Source organism: Daphnia magna, linkage group LG9 (assembly GCF_020631705.1).
Source record: "Daphnia magna isolate NIES linkage group LG9, ASM2063170v1.1, whole genome shotgun sequence".
In the NCBI taxonomy this organism is placed as follows: Eukaryota; Metazoa; Arthropoda; class Branchiopoda; order Diplostraca; family Daphniidae; genus Daphnia; species Daphnia magna.
The window spans coordinates 2755107-2771354 of NC_059190.1; the positions used below are offsets into that span (position 1 = coordinate 2755107).

The 16248-nt window shown below is 40.5% G+C and overlaps 4 protein-coding genes across 8 annotated transcripts; 2 read left to right on the top strand and 2 right to left on the bottom strand.

Annotated features, from left to right (window-relative positions):
- Window positions 1-57: 57 nt before the first annotated feature.
- Window positions 58-1784, top strand: LOC116931054. 2 transcript variants are annotated; one of them, XM_032938544.2, is made up of 6 exons: window positions 58-387; window positions 464-597; window positions 662-774; window positions 844-971; window positions 1058-1230; window positions 1458-1784. In XM_032938544.2, the coding sequence occupies exons 1-5, from the start codon at window positions 244-246 to the stop codon at window positions 1199-1201; spliced, it is 663 nt and encodes a 220-aa protein (XP_032794435.2). In that variant the 5' UTR covers window positions 58-243; the 3' UTR covers window positions 1202-1230; window positions 1458-1784. The 2 variants fall into 2 exon arrangements, with proteins under 2 accessions (XP_032794435.2, XP_032794433.2); XM_032938542.2 differs by lacking the exon at window positions 1458-1784 and having other exon boundaries at window positions 60-387; window positions 1058-1374.
- A 130-nt stretch (window positions 1785-1914) lies between these two features.
- Window positions 1915-4364, bottom strand: LOC116931051. The gene is made up of 5 exons (XM_032938540.2): window positions 4167-4364; window positions 3898-4060; window positions 2907-2984; window positions 2657-2794; window positions 1915-2587 (listed from the first exon to the last, which is right to left on the bottom strand). The coding sequence occupies exons 1-5, from the start codon at window positions 4362-4364 to the stop codon at window positions 2346-2348; spliced, it is 819 nt and encodes a 272-aa protein (XP_032794431.2). The 3' UTR covers window positions 1915-2345.
- LOC116931045 (lysophospholipid acyltransferase 7-like) lies at window positions 4364-6771 on the bottom strand. 2 transcript variants are annotated; one of them, XM_032938531.2, is made up of 9 exons: window positions 6398-6771; window positions 6209-6335; window positions 5926-6121; window positions 5713-5861; window positions 5444-5646; window positions 5085-5385; window positions 4958-5020; window positions 4759-4890; window positions 4364-4387 (listed from the first exon to the last, which is right to left on the bottom strand). In XM_032938531.2, the coding sequence occupies exons 1-9, from the start codon at window positions 6754-6756 to the stop codon at window positions 4379-4381; spliced, it is 1539 nt and encodes a 512-aa protein (XP_032794422.2). In that variant the 5' UTR covers window positions 6757-6771; the 3' UTR covers window positions 4364-4378. The 2 variants fall into 2 exon arrangements, with proteins under 2 accessions (XP_032794422.2, XP_032794421.2); XM_032938530.2 differs by lacking the exon at window positions 4364-4387 and adding an exon at window positions 4604-4693.
- A 167-nt stretch (window positions 6772-6938) lies between these two features.
- Window positions 6939-16223, top strand: LOC116931040. 3 transcript variants are annotated; one of them, XM_032938521.2, is made up of 7 exons: window positions 6939-7536; window positions 7605-7744; window positions 14008-14303; window positions 14367-14459; window positions 14536-14676; window positions 14738-14895; window positions 14957-16223. In XM_032938521.2, the coding sequence occupies exons 3-7, from the start codon at window positions 14081-14083 to the stop codon at window positions 15986-15988; spliced, it is 1647 nt and encodes a 548-aa protein (XP_032794412.1). In that variant the 5' UTR covers window positions 6939-7536; window positions 7605-7744; window positions 14008-14080; the 3' UTR covers window positions 15989-16223. The 3 variants fall into 3 exon arrangements, with proteins under 3 accessions (XP_032794412.1, XP_032794414.1, XP_032794411.1); XM_032938523.2 differs by lacking the exons at window positions 6939-7536; window positions 7605-7744 and adding an exon at window positions 12528-12683 and having other exon boundaries at window positions 14957-16001; window positions 16082-16223; XM_032938520.2 differs by lacking the exons at window positions 6939-7536; window positions 7605-7744 and adding an exon at window positions 12528-12683.
- Window positions 16224-16248: the final 25 nt, after the last annotated feature.

Genomic DNA, 16248 nt, shown 5'->3' on the forward strand with positions numbered 1-16248 from the left:
ATCCATCCTTATCTAGTCAGTCATCTATCTTATCTATACTTTTTATTTTTCCATTGGAAGCAATCATAAAACCTACTATCATGTATGGCGTACGTAAAAACACACAGATTAAAACGAACATCAGTCGTCTGTTTGGCATTAATTCAATGATTTTTCAAAGCTACGTTTCATTGTCCACGTTTGACTGAGTTTACGTCCAAGTGAAAAATTCTTTCAAACCCGTGAAGCCATTCATTTCGAAAAATGATACGGTTCGATAACAACGATGCATTCTCGGAAGAAGTCATCGATATCTACTTTAAGGATACTCGAGTCAAAAGAATTCTAAAATCTATGTACAAAATCAACAGTGCGATTGCTCTCCCTTCGATGGTTCTCCTCATTCCGGCAAGTTCACACATTTTGAACGTTTGTTAAGATAAATGGCAACTGATTCCAAACATGCACATTTTTGTGACCTAAGATATTGGCCGGCTTCATGGACCCTAGCAGGGACTATATTTTGTTGCTCTGCCTCGGTTTGCTCCCGAGTATCTGCATCTGTCAGACGTCTTCATTAATTGCCCGATCTGCGAAAAAGAACCGAAGCGTGAGATTGTAATAGTTAACTATCGTAAAAGTGAAATCAAAGTCTACGTTTGTGTAATTTGTGAATATTCAGGCTTAAGGCGTCGGCTGTCCTTGCAGTGTGTTATTGTGTTTTTGGTATCTTGGGACTCATCTCGGTTGGGTCACTCGTTGTGTTCTCCAGCAAAGCGTGCGAAAGACCGACATGTGATTAATAATTCAATTCATAAAAATTACTACAGTCAAACGTTTTTTCTTTTCCGATGAACGTTTCAGGTGTTAGTGACGCAATTTGCTCGGCCGTGCTCTGTTTGATCACCATCATCGGTGTAGTCTACAACATTATTCATGCCAAACTGCTGATTGCCGCCATTTGGTACAACGAAGCCCTCGAAGAACGAGCAGTACGATCGCCGAAAATATCGATACAATAGTAAAAAGAATATCGCGGCCACTAACGATAATCGATCTCTTGATCCACGTGTTTTAGAATTCTCTTGGCCTCGACGAAGTTCAAGAGGATGGACCAATCTCAACAATCAGTGAAAGGGCGAATGGAACAGATTCTCCTTTAACTAGTGAACTTGGATTCTCTTACCTGCGGATGGAGAACCCTATGGAAGTTTTCCCTTGATATCTGCTATTCACCCATAAAAACCAAATGTAAAATTTCAAAACCCCGTCTTTTCCTCATTTTAGTAGTAAAACTTGTGTAGCTTATTTGAAGTTTTATAATCTCTGTAAAGTTCTGCTTATGTGTGTAATTATGAACAATGTAAATCCAGAAATAGAATTATCACATATTAAGTTGATGCCGATAGAGATGTTTGTATTGTTGCCAAAATACTATGTGAGAGCTTATTCTATTCAGCCTACTCTTTTGAATGCAGATGCAAATCCCGGACGAGGAGCCAAAGTAAAATCAGAAATCAGTTCCATGGAACTGGGGGATCGGGGGTTATGGGACACACTCTCACGATTCTCTGAAGCGTTGACGCTGTAAATGTCTGGCCGAGAAAATTCGCATGACTGACAAGATGATAATCGTCTTGAGATAAATACCTTTCCCTGTCTGCTGCATTAGGCAGTCTACCCTGGCGTATACGATTAGCATCTCTTTTTTTTTTTGCAGTTTTGTTAGAATTTAAATTAAATTAAGTTAATAAGGTTGGGGGTTATTGGGGACTTTAGAATCTTCCCCATAACTCCTTTTTGATATTGCATTGCAATTATACTTGGTGAATGGAAAATAATCTCTCTTGCACCTGCCACAAAAATATTTCATTTTAATTCTGAAAACTCTCGATTTTCAAAGTTTTCAAGAAATGTTGGGAATGTGTCCCAAAGTTCGGTTTCAAGTTTATTTGCTGGCAGCAGCAAGGATGGTGTACATCAGCGATCACGGGAACAATTAGGCCAGGTCATTCTCAATACTTGGCGTCAGACAAGAATGAAGTAGTCAACAATAAATATTTATAGCTCGCCAACGAGCAACCAACGTCGCCATTTTTTCTTCTAGAAATCAAAAATCAAAAACGAGTTTCTAGCTTTTCCAAAACGACACAACCGACGCATCCAATTCCATCCAGCGTCGTCAATGCGTCTAACTGATAAATATCACTTGACAAATTAAACTTCCGCACATGAGGCGGGGTAAAAAATAACGATTTCATTCCAAATTACTGATACCTTCTGGCTAATAAATATCTTTTTAGTTAAACACGATAGTTAAAATGAAGATGAATATTTTCCTTTGATGATTGCAAATGATGATCGACTTAGTACTCATCATCAGTCATCATAGTCCCGTCTTCTTTCATAATGTTGAGGCTTTTCCGCTTGCGAGAGCAGACAAGGAAAGTCAGCCCTGCCATGCCGTACTGGAAGCAAACATACCAGGCTAGGTAATATGAGAAACCGTGGTGCCAAACCGTTCCGACGGGGAAAACGCTGAGTAAATGGGCCCTTGAGAAGTCCGCTCCGTTGGAAACAACTTCAATTAGCACAAATGTCGTTGCCGCTAAAAAACGATAAAATTTGGTTTAGAGCCAGTTCTAGTATGGTTCCAACTAATTAATACAAATAGAACCTGTGATCAAATGCATGCAGCCAGCCAATCGTTTGAATGTGTAGCGCGAATTCCGAAACGTGTACATGGAAAACGAGATGGACATAATGTGACATAAAAGAGAGAGTCCTGCCAGGGCTACGATGGTTCGTCGGTAATCTGCATGACAATCAAAATTCCACAGGCGGGATTAAAATGCAAGAATAGTAAAATGTAGGGCGCACTCCCAACGTCCCCAAGAACGCGAATTAAGAAATGGTTACAGAAATACCGACGATTGTTCTTGCAATAGAAGGTTTAGCTTTGAGTTCGTGATCGTCCTGTTCCAGATTATGATACGAGCAGCCATCTGTAAAAAAGAAGCACATCGTTCATAAAAGCAACTAGATAGGTAGGTAGGTGTAGAAGTCTGGCACGCTGCCGCGTCGTGCAATCTCGATCATATATACTGCGCTATACGTTCTGCGTGCAGAATTGACACTTCGGAACGCTGGAATGAGTGCAACTGGGGCATATCGAGCGAGTTTCCCATTACTTACGCTAATCTTTTTAATAAGGAGACCCCCCCCCCCCCCGTAAAAAGGGAAATATAAGGCGCCAGCCAAACGTAACATCGTTTGAGACTCATTTGAAGTCAAATGTTTGACAAGTCACTCAACGGTAATTGCAGGTTCGGCCAAAAGTTACCAGTTCCACGGCCTGTCGAAATTGTCCCTACGTGCAGTTAATCTAAACGAGGTAGACCAACTTGTGTTTGCCTGTACAAACACCACGAATGGACAGTGTGGAACGCAAACATTGGACTGGAGAAAAACAGATGGACTCCTCTCATTCTTTTTAAAAATAGAAAAGAACTAGGGACGGTGGGTAGTGGGGGTAGTGGGGGTATTGGGAAACCGGAAAGAGTAGACACAGTCACACGTCAACAACAATAAGTCTTTCTAGTTCTCTATCTTTTTCCTCCCCTTTTTGTCTGTCCATGTCGGAGAAATTGTTACACAATAGATAGGTAGTTTCGATGTCCTAATTCTTAACGTCGATGGCTCAGCTAGTTAAGCAATGACTCATTGAGTCTACAAACTCCTAGCTCCCATTCCTTGCTTCAGGCTGTCGATTGAAACCAAGTTTTGTTGTCTCTACTTGGCTTCGTTGGCAGAGGTTTCTTTAGACATACTTGGTCTCTGCGGAGAACACAAGACATACCAGAGTTCCTATTGTTTGAAATCATTTTTCTCAATATGTCTGCCGACGATTGGACTTACCGGTATCTACGATGCTGGTGGACTCGTTAATTCTTTGTCGATTTGTGATGCATCCGCGCCACACACCCAAATGACTCTTGAGGACAGCTGTTGAGTCATTACTGTTCTTCGGTACCGTATCCACAATAACCCAGAAATCCGTGGACAGCGAGACGATCCAGAGCTGCAAAAACCACACAGATAATTAAAATTCTTGGTAAAATTAGGGCGCAAACTGAAAAACAGGAAAAAAAAAAACACACTAATTAAATACAATAAAGATAACTCACAATCGAGGCAAGGCAGCAGAGGAAAGTGATTAAAATAAGGATCCGTCGATCGCGCATCAATAGAGCATGTCGTTTAGATATTGCTGCATTTTCAGTTTCCGTGTTTCGTCTTCGAGGGACAAGTTTATTTGGTCTTTGTTGTCCATGATGATGTTGTTGTTGCATATGCTTGGGAGTGGTCTCGTCAGCATGCGGCATAGCTCTTATTCCGGTTAAATGATCTAGATGAAAAGGGGACAAGAGGAACCCACCGAAAGACAGAAAAAATAACACAACCGGAGGCGAGAACGTGCCAGATACAACTAAGCCTTCAGCGCGTTTGACTTCACCTCGCTCAGGAGCTAATAAAAGATCTTTCGGGTGATGTGACTAGCGCCTAGCCAACTGCCAACCAACGAAGCATACCAGGCAGGGAGACAAGATAAACGAGCACAGAGTCAGTTTACAGCAGCCCCAGTCAGCTTATATTTCCTAAACATTGATTTAACTGCTTGGGACAAAATGATATTGTTGCACTATACCAATGGCTAAAAGGCAGCAAAAAAAAAAACAAAGGTACAATTTTGTTAGTTCCAAAATAATGTTAATCTACTTTGGCAGGTTTGTGAGAGGGCACCAATAAGCTCGCGATGTAAGACAGGGGGATGATCAAGTGTCCAATAAAGAAAATCGATTTCCAATAAGCAAATGTCGTGTCCATGGCTAGCAAAGAGAACGCCATCCCCTAAGTGGATGAATCAGTCAAATTATTACGGGCATGTTAATCAGCCTAGCTATGTCAGACATAGTACCATGTAGGAGAACCATTGAATCTTAACGAATCCCGCCATGAAGTTGAAGATTTTTGAGTTATTCTGGGAATAAACAAGACATAGTTAACTGATAATCAACTAGAAAAACCAACGATGGTAACCTTACCACTAGAGGACGAAGCTTTCGTTTGACAGCGTCTTCGGCCACCAAGATGAAAGGTACCGTTAGCATGGACAGGTAATAGCCAGAATGAACGCCGTGCCAAAAAGCGGAAATCAACATGGTAGCAACGGTCCTTAACGGCTTAAACGGGAAACGGCGATGGACATTGACAGCTAGCCACCATTGCACAGTCATGTTCCAAGCTTTCAGGCTTCCTCTTACATCGGACGTTTCGGCTGCATATTCGTCAATATTATGAATGGTTTCGAAGTTGTAAGTTATTGAAGATCGATCCTTGTTATTCCTGATTAAACCAATAGTAAGTTTAAAAAGGAAAAAAAAACAAGAGGCATTGGAATTACAGATGTTGTAAAGCGGTTGGCCCATTTCCGGGCTTCGGTTGCGATTCGACTGGATAAGCTCCCAATCCAGCCATAATACAGGCAGCTTCAGAGAGAATGAATCCGGAATAGAATCGCATTCGGAAGGTGAAAAAAAGAGGTGTTATGTACCAGACGCGAAAGAAGAACGATCGTTCCTCAAATATCTCTGCAGATGTTGCGTACTACAACACAATATAAAAACCTGAGTGTTAATCCAACTATTTTTCTAAAGACGGAATGATTGTTACCGAAAGCGGAAAGTAGTAGTTTGAAAGGAGAAAAAGCAAGACGTAGATTGGCACGTATTGAACTCGTTGGCGAGCATAATTCAAGAATGAGATTTGACTATCATTTGCATGAAGCATATCCCAGTATGTTCTATACTTGTAGTATGGACCTAAAGAAGTTTGTTTCAATTTTAGCTTCTGAAAGAAAAATGCCAAGATAAAGATTGCTGTTACCAGTTAGAACTCCAATATAGCAGAAAGCATAGTGGATAACATCAGCAAAGTTTGGTGACACTCCCTGGTTTTCAAGTGAAAGCTCAATTTGCTTTAGATCATTGTCAGCATCTTGTTTCTTGTTATCAATATTAGATTCTTTCAATTGTTTTCTGTGCTTTGCCGTTTCATGCACTTCCAGTGCCAGGCCAACCATCTGTTGACAATAATTAAAATACATTAGATGTTAATGTATTTGAAAAAAAAAAACATCTTATGAAATGTTTGTAGCAACTAGGCCTACTCTAAGAGTGAGGAGCATCTGGATTGCATTTGTGTGGCTAGGTACTTGTGGCAAGCCAAAAACAGTGGTGAATCGGAAAAATAGAAGGTATGCAAAAGAAAAGCCAAAACTGAGTCCATGACAGTATCTATGATGGAATTCAAATAGGCTATAATTTTTTTTAATGGGGAAGAAAGTAAAAATTATTACTTTGGTGAAACGAAACAAATAATAAAGGCATTGACAGCTGCTGTCAGGACACAGTGCAAGCTGTGAAAACCTGAAACTATAAAGATGATTGTAAAGCCAATAATACTTGCGACATTTTGTTTCAGTTTTGCATTGTCAAAACGGCGAATAACTTCACCAAGACCAATCGTGGTCAGTAATAGCAAGAAATAAATAACATCATCCGAAAGCATGGTCACAACCGCGAAAAAGCGGCAAAACTTTTCGGAAATGGGTTGCAGACGACTTGTGCAGCCCGACAGATGGCAGAACAGTCGATTAAAATTAAACGATGGTAAAAGATCATCTTCGATGAACAATTCCATCGAAGATGTTACCATGTCAGCAGATGGTATGGAATTGACAGTGTGTTAGAGAAAATGGTGAATATAGACTGGTTTTTTAGGCTTAAAAATCTAGCTCAGTACTTGAAGAAAAGGCGCTAATGCGCTATGTGTGGTGCGTTTGCGTTTGCAAAAACGGCAACTATGTAGTTAAAATTTTCATTTAATCTTCATTGCGTTTTTAGACGTTAATAGACTTTGACATGTGCTTACTGTCCCACCGTCGAAGAAGAAAACTTCATCACCTTCATTTCCATAAAGTTCAGGCCATTTCAACGCAACTTGGCATATTTTCACTCCTTTCTCTTCATCAACAGCTAATAGCCAATCAATGCGTTGCGACGTTTATTGACACGTTTGACACTTTTTTAATGCAATACAAAGGCGCCTACTTGGTGGCGGGAAAATGCCAACTTGTTTCAACTCCCCGTACCACCTCAGTACTCGAATGTGCGGGATGTTGGTGACCGCATCGATTCTTACGTAACATTCTCGCTCAATATTCAAGCCGTGCGGATATGAGAATTCCGGCCAAAGTGAAGAAGAGTATCAACACATCTTCGTCACCCATGCCGGCCATGCCAGAGCACCCGCCATGGTAGTAAGAAATACATCGACTCATTCAGAGCTCCATCTTTGCTTAAACTGAAAAAATCTGATAATGGGACTTGGTGTTGACTCCTCGAGCCACGACCTCCCACGTCCCTGCCAGCGACGTTGAAAAGTGACTTTTACATGAATAAATTAAAGAAGTCTTGCCTTTTTACATGTTTTGAAGTAAGTTAGTTTGTACTTAATTTTTGATTAATGCCACTACCGTTCTCGTTTTACGTCAATTTTAACAGTACCAATCGCTACACTCTTGTTGTGTCGCTCCGCCACACGTGTCATGGCAAAAGAGTTCCCCAAAATCGAAAAACCAAGAATTGCATTGAGATGAATGTGCATTGGATCAACTTTGAACTGGTCGAATGGCTGCAATAAGGTAGGCCGGTTTATCCTTTCTTATCATTTTCTTCCCACTCGTATACTAGTCAAAACTTTTTTCTTTTACCAAAACTACTGCTGTGATTTATCAAGGTTTAATGGCGATGGCTAGTCTAAGCTCGAGGTATGTTGCGAGAAACTAGTTATTTTGGAAAGTCAACGAGTCTTTGAAAAGCTGCTGGCCAAGTTAGTTATAAAACTACTACCAACATCGATAAACGAACGCTAGTCGTATACTTTTCCCTAACTTTGTTGCTAGGCCCAGTTTCTGATTTCATCTTCATGCAACTAGAAACGAAGTTGTTGCAAAATGTGATTCCGTTGAATGATTTTAACGATCCAATTCTCCATAATTCATTAGCAAGACGATCAATATTTATGGAACGTGACAAACTAGTAACTTAATCTATTTGCGTATTTCTCGATTGAATCAACTTCCAATGCCACGCCATCACCCGTTAAAATTTGCCACTTTTATTCAGCTCAAATCTTCGTTTGATTTTAACTTTCCCCATGAGTCGCAGAGTCAATTTATGTTTGTATTAAATGAAAAACTCCGTAAGCTTCTTCACTTCCGGCGGAAACTGCGTTATTATCTTTTTTTTTTTTTCGTTTTCATTGCAATTCGTTCACAGTTGACACAGACAGATAGGCTATAATAGTTACTTCTGCGTACACATAACGACATGATTGTTGTGTATTCCCAAATAAGTTGCTATTTTAACTATTACTGACTGTATTGCTTAATCTCCTTTCTGCACAAGCCTTAAACATATTTTACCTCATAGTTAAAGTGGGAAAGAAAATCGTCAATACTGATCTCTTTCACGTGCAAATCGTTGTGTAACGGTCACGCGTGACCAACAGAAATAAGTTTTGGCAAAATCAAGCATTTCTGTAAATGAATTTTGAAGGTTTGTTTTCGATTTCAGTACGTCATTCTTCTTAATTCAAGCAATTTTGAAAGTCCTAATTCTCGTTTAACCAAAACTTAATTTTGATAGACTTGTTGAACAATCAGTAGCTAAAAAAGAAAAGAGCCGGACATGTATAGGAGAAAAAGAATAGCGATAGAAAGTGGTGAATCTCGTCGTAGCAAATGGACCGCAAAGAAAGTGGCTAACTGATTGGTTTCCTCTGTTACTGACCGCGAAATGAATGGGTTGATACGCGTCTAACATGTCTGCTGAACGACAGTGTTTTTTGCGAAAATTCGAACTAAACAAATTTCTCTAGTCAAAATAATGAAACTCTTTTCTTGGTAAACGAGAGGAAGGAAACTTTTTGGTCATCTATGTAAATATAAAAAGCTTTTTATGACGCGCACCCGGGAGGTCAGCATAAAGAATCGATAGTGCAAAAGAGCGTGAAAGGGGAGGAAGAGAAAAACCCGTCGAAACAAGGAAAGTCGACCGATCCAATCATTTCCTCCTTTTCTTTTCCCATCATGTTAGATTTCTTTTCTTCTACGGAAATTCTTTTTTCTTTTATTTATAAATATATATAGTTATTTCTTAAGATGCGCACGCCCTCTTTTTTCTCCCCTCTGTAGCTAGACACCACCCAGCGTTCTATTGTAGACCAGAGGCAAAAAGAAAGAAAGGGTCTTTTTCGGGGCTGCTTGTACGTTCCTACAAGAGCCGACCAAAAGTGAAGGTTGCCGTTTAAGATTTCTTTTTTTTTCCTCTCCATCTCTCGTTCCATTATCAAAAACCGGGAATGGGGTTCACGACAGCCAACCCTCCTCCGCCCCTGCAGCGCACTGCTACGTACTAGAACACTTTTGATTTATGGAATATTAAGTATATAGCCACGATGGGACTTGATAGTTACAACCACAAAAGAATTTCATCACTGCCTCGATGGATTCCCCCCCTCCCCCCATATCCTTTTATCACTGACTGAAATTTTTATCCGCCCATAGTAAACTGATTATTGCTCAAACTCTATATCAAACTTCTATCCAAATCGATCCCTAAAGACAATTATCGATTTTTTTTTCACGTAAAAATTTGGCTGGTATAAACAGTGAACAGCCAATCGAATAACTGGAAACGTGCTATTTATTAACTCAATTATTCTGTACGAATCAAATTGTTTGAGGTAGTCAGTAGGAGTAGGACGCCCTGTTCAAATCTCTTTGGTTTGTTTCCCCGCAAAAACAAAACAAAAATGTTGATTTAAAGGCGTCCAATTAGTCCGACAATTGTAATCCGTTGATGCATCACCAGCATCATTAGTGTGTATACAGAAGAATCACATTGATCCTTCTGGCGGATGATGCGCTGCAACAACTGTAGCCAGAAAGCGCCACTGTGCTGACCGAGCGGCTTACACGAATCATCGCCCATTTTTATTTCCCCATTTATTTTCCATTTATTTATTGGCAATCGAGGCTATCGCAAAAGCTCAAGCCGATTATGTTATATAGAATTTAGAGATCACTTTTCTCTTTTTTTTTTCAAAAATTTTTCATTATGTAGTTCGTTCTCATCAGTTTATGTTCCAGTAACAGATACACACACACTATTTGACTTTAAATCAATAATTTTAGGGCATATGATCGAGTAACCAATTAGGCCTTTTGCAGAAAGTAGCGAAAATCATCGTTGTATGCTAATTAGCGGAAAATGTTTATCGATCGAGACCGTTTTTCAGCATAGTCATCGAAACTTGAAATCGTCCCTTTGGTCAGGCCCTCGAATGAAATGATCCGCAAACGTTTGATTAGGTCGAGAATTTGTACGGCTGAGATTAAAAAAAAAAAAAAACACAAATTGAAGACAGGAAAAAGCTTGTTGAGTAGCCCCAAAAAGACTTGCAAGGAAGATCCATCGATCACGGTTTTTCCCCCCGTCTCCCTCGTGCGTGAAAAAGCCCTCGGGAGAGTACACAGTAGCAGTTCAAGTTGGCTTCAATAATGGCAACTTTCGTCGATGATGATTCCTTTTCCCCCTTTTCTTGTACTCTTTGATTTTTTTTTCTTTCTTGAACGGTTTAGAGGCAATCTATAGCGCAGACACTTTTCTGCTCTTCTTACCTAACATAAATTCATGCTCTTATCGTTAGAGGACCGATCGATGCTCTCCTTCTGATCTCTGATGTTGGGAGGCTTAACTGCACATGGAAGTACACAAAGAGTTAAGAAGATACGTAAAATAACAACGTCTTCAATCCTTTGTGTGTTCGTATCGATTATACTAATCCACCTCTTCTTTTCTCTATCTTGATTGAAAACTTTTAAAATGCCTCCTTTTTTTTTCGTAGCATAAAAAGAATTAATAGCATTTGCATAATGACTCGTTACAAAAGCCACTGTGTCTAACGGTTATAAAAGGGCAAGAGATATAGTCTCGCCTATATAAAGGATGAGTGAAAAGGGAATCAAAACGGGATCCGGATCCCGATGGCGATCATTTCCCTCAAGAAAGCGGAGGACTGGGGAAAAAAAAAAAAACGGGGACTTCCCGAAAGATTGGCACCCACTGATCAATATGTTATACATACAGTGCGTGTGTGCAAGAGTCCTTATAACCGTAGACATAACAAGCCCCCAAAGAAAAAAGAAAATAAGTATTATGTAGCCAGTCAAAGAAGTCGAAAATCTTTGGCTCGATTCCAGCAACCGTTTTATTTCTTCCATTGACGTTTTGAAGAGGTGGATCGGTGAAATGAACATCAGAGAAGAAGAAAAGCTTGGCGAATAAGAAAAGAAATGCGGGACAACGACGTGTATGGAGGTCTATAAATAGATAAGAAATGGGGCGTATTTCGGAAGAAGAAAAGAAAAAAATCACGGGCAGTCCATTTACTTTATTTTATTTTATTTTTTTACTGGATTTGCAAACTGTCATTGATTTCATCGTCCAGGCGCTACCCGTTTATTATTGCGGAGGAAACAGTGATGGCTGTCGGGTTGCATATCGTTCCCGGAAGGAGGAACACGATCCTCCTTGTGCCACGCGTATAACAGTATAGGGTAAACATCAGAAGGTGGCTCTCATAACAACATATGTCTTATGGGGTACGCGGTAAATTTGTCCAGCTACAATTACAGGAACAGTCGTGTCAAGTGAACGAGTCGTGTTAATGTCAAATCGTCCATGCGTTGCTGTCCATTGTATAAATATAAAAAAACAACACAGAAACGGAGAGAGAATCGATTAAACATTGACTTTGTCTGGCCCATTAAATAAAAGGGAGGAAAAAATAAAATTGCGATTGGCTAAAGTGCCAAACTTCCGTATCAATCAAGCAGATTGAAAAGAAACAAGTAAAATATTTACTTGCCTTTTAACTTTGGCTCCCACATGATAGAATTACAGTTGCATTACCTTCAGATCCTAAAAATCAAATTGCGACTCTTGTGCCATTCCCATAGATTTATGATTCACAATTTAGGATTATTCTTGATTTATTCTTTTTCGCATTGAAATCGTCGGTGAGCTTGAAACAATGGCACAGCGGTAACTCAACGTCCAATGGTCGTCAACTTTTGTGAGGCAAATCGAATCAGAGCGACGATAAATCTTAAAAGACTAAAAACGGGGGGGAAATCTATTTCTTGAAAGGTATTAGAAAGGGCGTAACACAGAGGGGGGCGCTGCCCGTCAACGGTGCTGTCATTGTACATGTAATTACCATCACTTTGACAATGACTCGTCTGATTCTCATTAGTCGAAGCTGCGGAGCCCAGAAAAAGAATGATGAAGCTATTCCCTGATTTCGTGCGGGATATACCGAACGCGGATGGGTCCAAGGCCTATGGCTTGGGCTCATCCCGTTTGACCGCGACGCATTCAGTCACTAGCTGGCGTCGTGTTCAGACGTGCCCTTAGTTGTGAAGGGTGTGGGAAACAAGAATCTATTCGCGGTTTCTAACAAGACGCAGACCCATCATCTGGGCTTTGTATGCCCAATATTGTGATCAACGTCCCGTAAGTTATCTACAATCATTCCCTTTTTAAACTCATCAATTATCGGTCTGTGTAAGACTTCTAGTTAGAAGCACTTTGTGGGTGTGATAGGCTGTGGGGAGGAGAAGAAAGAAAGAGAAAAATGTAGAAAAAGGAAGAAAAGAATAAGAGACTCTTCGTGGATGTAATTGGAGCTAACGAGAGCCCCCTGTCGTCGGGCGCGTCTTAACATTCAATAATAATATTGTGAACGAATGCCCTACACGTAAGAAGACGAGTTCGAGTAAAAAGAAACGCGGTTCTTTTTATTTTCTTCAATAAATACGTGAGTGCGGATAAAAGACATCAACGATGAAGTAAAAACGTGGCCTCTTGTAGACGAATCTAATCACACGACCGCTGCGCTGATTTGGCTTTAACCTCCAACCTCCCTCGTTCTCCTATGTATAGCTTTGCTGTGTCACCTAGTAGCTAGCATTTATTTCTCATACCGTGTTTTTGATGACCATTTAAAACAAAAGAAAGGCAGGAAAAAACAAATGATTAACGGTCGACGAATGCGGATCTTTTGTTCTCTGCGCCAAAAAAAGGGGCATTAATCAGATATGCGAACGCCAAAGAGGAGAGTCAGGATGGAGGGAGATTGGAATCTATTAGACCTAGAAACATCGAAGTTAATCCTTTTCTTTGAAACTGATTTTGAAATCTCGTTTTACACAATTCCAATCAAGGGAAATACGTTTAGCCCTGATTAGGTGGCGATGACTCTATTAATTCTTTCGTTTTTTTATTTGACCTAACTACAAATAGAGGAAGTTAGCCTAAATGGTTAGCGTTTGTATCTCTTGAACCTGTTTTGTCTTCTCTTATATATTTTTTTTTTTTCTTGTTTCCTCTGCCTCATAAGCTCTGTAGTGCGAAAGCTTATAGTCGCCTTTTTGTCCGTCTTTCGTTCAATGCGCTCAACTGTACGAATAGACGAAGAAGAACGGATATGAGCCGTCGATTGACTTATAGCTACGTCGTCGATCGAACTGATTGATTTGCTTCTCGTTGCAATCATTCCACTCGATTCCCTCTTAGCCGGCAGCCATTTTTTTGTTTTTTTTGTTTCCCTTTTTCCTATTTTGATTTAATTTTTACCTCACTTCGTTTTTATGTTCTGGTTGTGTATACACTGTCTACGTTTCTATCAAGATGTCGCTTCTCACGGGTCTCGTGTTTCCTACTCCGATTCCCGCTCTTATCCGTCTGCCTCTTTTTTGCCATAGAATCGGATCAAATTACCATCTCATGTTTCGCGAAATTTGTTCAGACGAGTAAATGTCTATTTTTCTCTTTTAAGTGCTCGTTCGAAAGTATAGGGACATGAGGTGGAAGTGGACAGCTGATGGAGTTGCATTGGATCATCAGCAGCCATGACTGTCGATTTGGACGCAGCCATCCGCCTACTCCGGCTGATGACACCGTTGTCGGCTTCGTTGGCTTTTGTAACCGTAGCCATTGGACTCGTCACTAGCCATTGGCTTTACAGCGAAGAGAAAATGTCCAATCCGAAATTCAACAGAACGGGCGATCCTGAACTCGAATACCTTTCCAAATTCACCGTCAGTGGACTGTGGACGCTCTGCTATACCAATCGTAATCTAACATTTAATCGATTATCAATAGTTATTAGAATTAAATGAATATTTGTGATCACAGCTGGCGAGACGGAACGATTCTGTTTCAACATCGATTATTTTCCAACTGAAGAGTACAGTCCCGATCCCAACGACTCTACTCTTTCCATCCCTTGTAAGTATTTTATTAAAGGCAATTTTCAGATGAATTTTTTTTTTGTAATATTTATTTATTGGAAAAAAAAAAACAGATGCCGTTTTAAGATCGGCTCCATTTTTTCTTATGGCAACTGCCCTTTTGGTCATCGGAGAAATTGCTTGTTTCCTTGGACATTTTGCCCCTCGTAGACGCTATTGCACGTTTCTCTCGGGCGTCACTTTTATCCTTTCAGGTATTATGCATATTAACCTTTTTCACACGATACTTTGTCAAACTTTTGTTTGGTTTTACAGGACTTTTACTTTTGCTCGGTCTGGTAGTCTACGTCTCAGTTTTCACGGCTGAAATTGGAAGTAAATTAAGGCCCAGCTCATCTCTGCAACCGCCAATGTTCACTTACATTTATGGCTACAGTTTCTACTTAGTCGTGACTGGTTTCTTAGCCGCCGAGGTATTTACGTTCCCCCGTTATATTAAAACAGATAAACGTTAATCGCAATCTCTTAATATAGGTAGCAGGTACTGCAGCCATCTTCTTGTTCATTTATTGGCACCGCAATCGCATTGCCAAAAAGGAAATGCACCGGAAAATGACTCTGGCTCTCGTCCAAACGCCAGTCGATTTGGGTTACACAGCAGCTCATGGTCATCTGTTAGCTATTGTTCCTCCACCTCCACCACCGTCTTCACAAAATCATCACCAGCATTACCCTATGACCAATTCTTTAACGCCAGTATGCCTTCCCCATTGTTACCAAGACCAGCATCATTTACGTCATCAAAACGAAACATTCCAATCGAATCAGTGCAATGGTTTTGTGAAAATTCCATGCCCTTGTTCCATTGGTTTCGTTAGCATCGGTGGAGTGGCTTCCACCGATGACGAGTCTGTCTCCATACCGACACCGCCGCCGGCAGTTTCTTCCAGCTATCCGAGAGATTGCCCCGTTCACCATCAGACGGAACGTTCATCCTTTGTCACTGTTCACAATCCGGCAGCTACGGTAGGTGCTCCGCCACTGTCGACCATTCGACGTCATAACAATTATCAGAAGCAACAAAGTCAAGAGCGTGACATGCCGGATATAACGGCTTTCAGTCGGATGCTTGCACACGATCGACGACAGTTTAGCACCGATTCGGAAAACAGTAGTTACAAAGTAAGCGCTAATAATCAAGGAGCAGCTAATGGCAATAACAGGCAACATTCGCAACAACCATCAGAGCCACTTCAACATCAACAGACAACGATCTGTTACCAGTGTCACGGAGCTGGTCACGTGACAGTGCCCGCCATTTCAGCCAGTTGTGACAATAATAGCCGACAGATGGCGTTTGCTGACAGTCTTCCTCGTGACGTGACCACAAGCACAATCTGCAGCGCCGCAATGGCGACTTCCGGAGACGAAGATTATATTGCCGCGTCTCATCGGGATAATAATGACGTGGATGACGGAGAGTTGATCTTTCATCCGAGGCATCAGCGGAATCATTCTACAGGCACAAATTTTCACGGCTCGCTCAGGAGGATCACGGCTGTCTAGAATTATGGACTGAGTAAATTATTAAAACAAAAAAAAACATGTATTTGAAAATGTCCTGCCAAGCATGATTAAATGTGTGCTGTATATATTTAGGTATTGTGAAATATGGTTTATTTGGATGGAATGTTGTGTATAGTCTTAAATTTTTGGGAAAATGACAAATGCAACAGCAGAAGGTAAAAATCGCACGTTTGAACTGTCGTTATAAATAAATAAAAACGAAGATTCTTTTAAGGCTAGTGTTTGTTTGATTACAGATA

Bases quoted from the DNA above. Each gene is read 5' to 3' on its own strand.
- LOC116931051 (XM_032938540.2), bottom strand. From the start codon at position 4,364: ATGCCGCATGCTGACGAGACCACTCCCAAGCATATGCAACAACAACAT. The intron at 2,795-2,906 runs GTATTTCTGTAA...ATTGTCATGCAG, and splicing joins TATTGCAAGAACAATCGTCG to ATTACCGACGAACCATCGTA. The intron at 2,588-2,656 runs GTTCTATTTGTA...ATCGTTTTTTAG, and splicing joins CTGCATGCATTTGATCACAG to CGGCAACGACATTTGTGCTA.
- LOC116931045 (XM_032938530.2), bottom strand. From the start codon at position 6,756: ATGGTAACATCTTCGATGGAATTGTTCATCGAAGATGATCTTTTACCA. The intron at 5,862-5,925 runs GTAACAGCAATC...AAACTTCTTTAG, and splicing joins CTATATTGGAGTTCTAACTG to GTCCATACTACAAGTATAGA. The intron at 5,021-5,084 runs GTAAGGTTACCA...GTTTATTCCCAG, and splicing joins GAAAGCTTCGTCCTCTAGTG to AATAACTCAAAAATCTTCAA.
- LOC116931040 (XM_032938521.2), top strand. From the start codon at position 14,081: ATGACTGTCGATTTGGACGCAGCCATCCGCCTACTCCGGCTGATGACA. The intron at 14,304-14,366 runs GTAATCTAACAT...TTGTGATCACAG, and splicing joins GACGCTCTGCTATACCAATC to CTGGCGAGACGGAACGATTC. The intron at 14,896-14,956 runs GTATTTACGTTC...CTCTTAATATAG, and splicing joins CTGGTTTCTTAGCCGCCGAG to GTAGCAGGTACTGCAGCCAT.
- LOC116931054 (XM_032938544.2), top strand. From the start codon at position 244: ATGATACGGTTCGATAACAACGATGCATTCTCGGAAGAAGTCATCGAT. The intron at 775-843 runs GTGATTAATAAT...TGAACGTTTCAG, and splicing joins AGCGTGCGAAAGACCGACAT to GTGTTAGTGACGCAATTTGC. The intron at 972-1,057 runs GTACGATCGCCG...CACGTGTTTTAG, and splicing joins AAGCCCTCGAAGAACGAGCA to AATTCTCTTGGCCTCGACGA.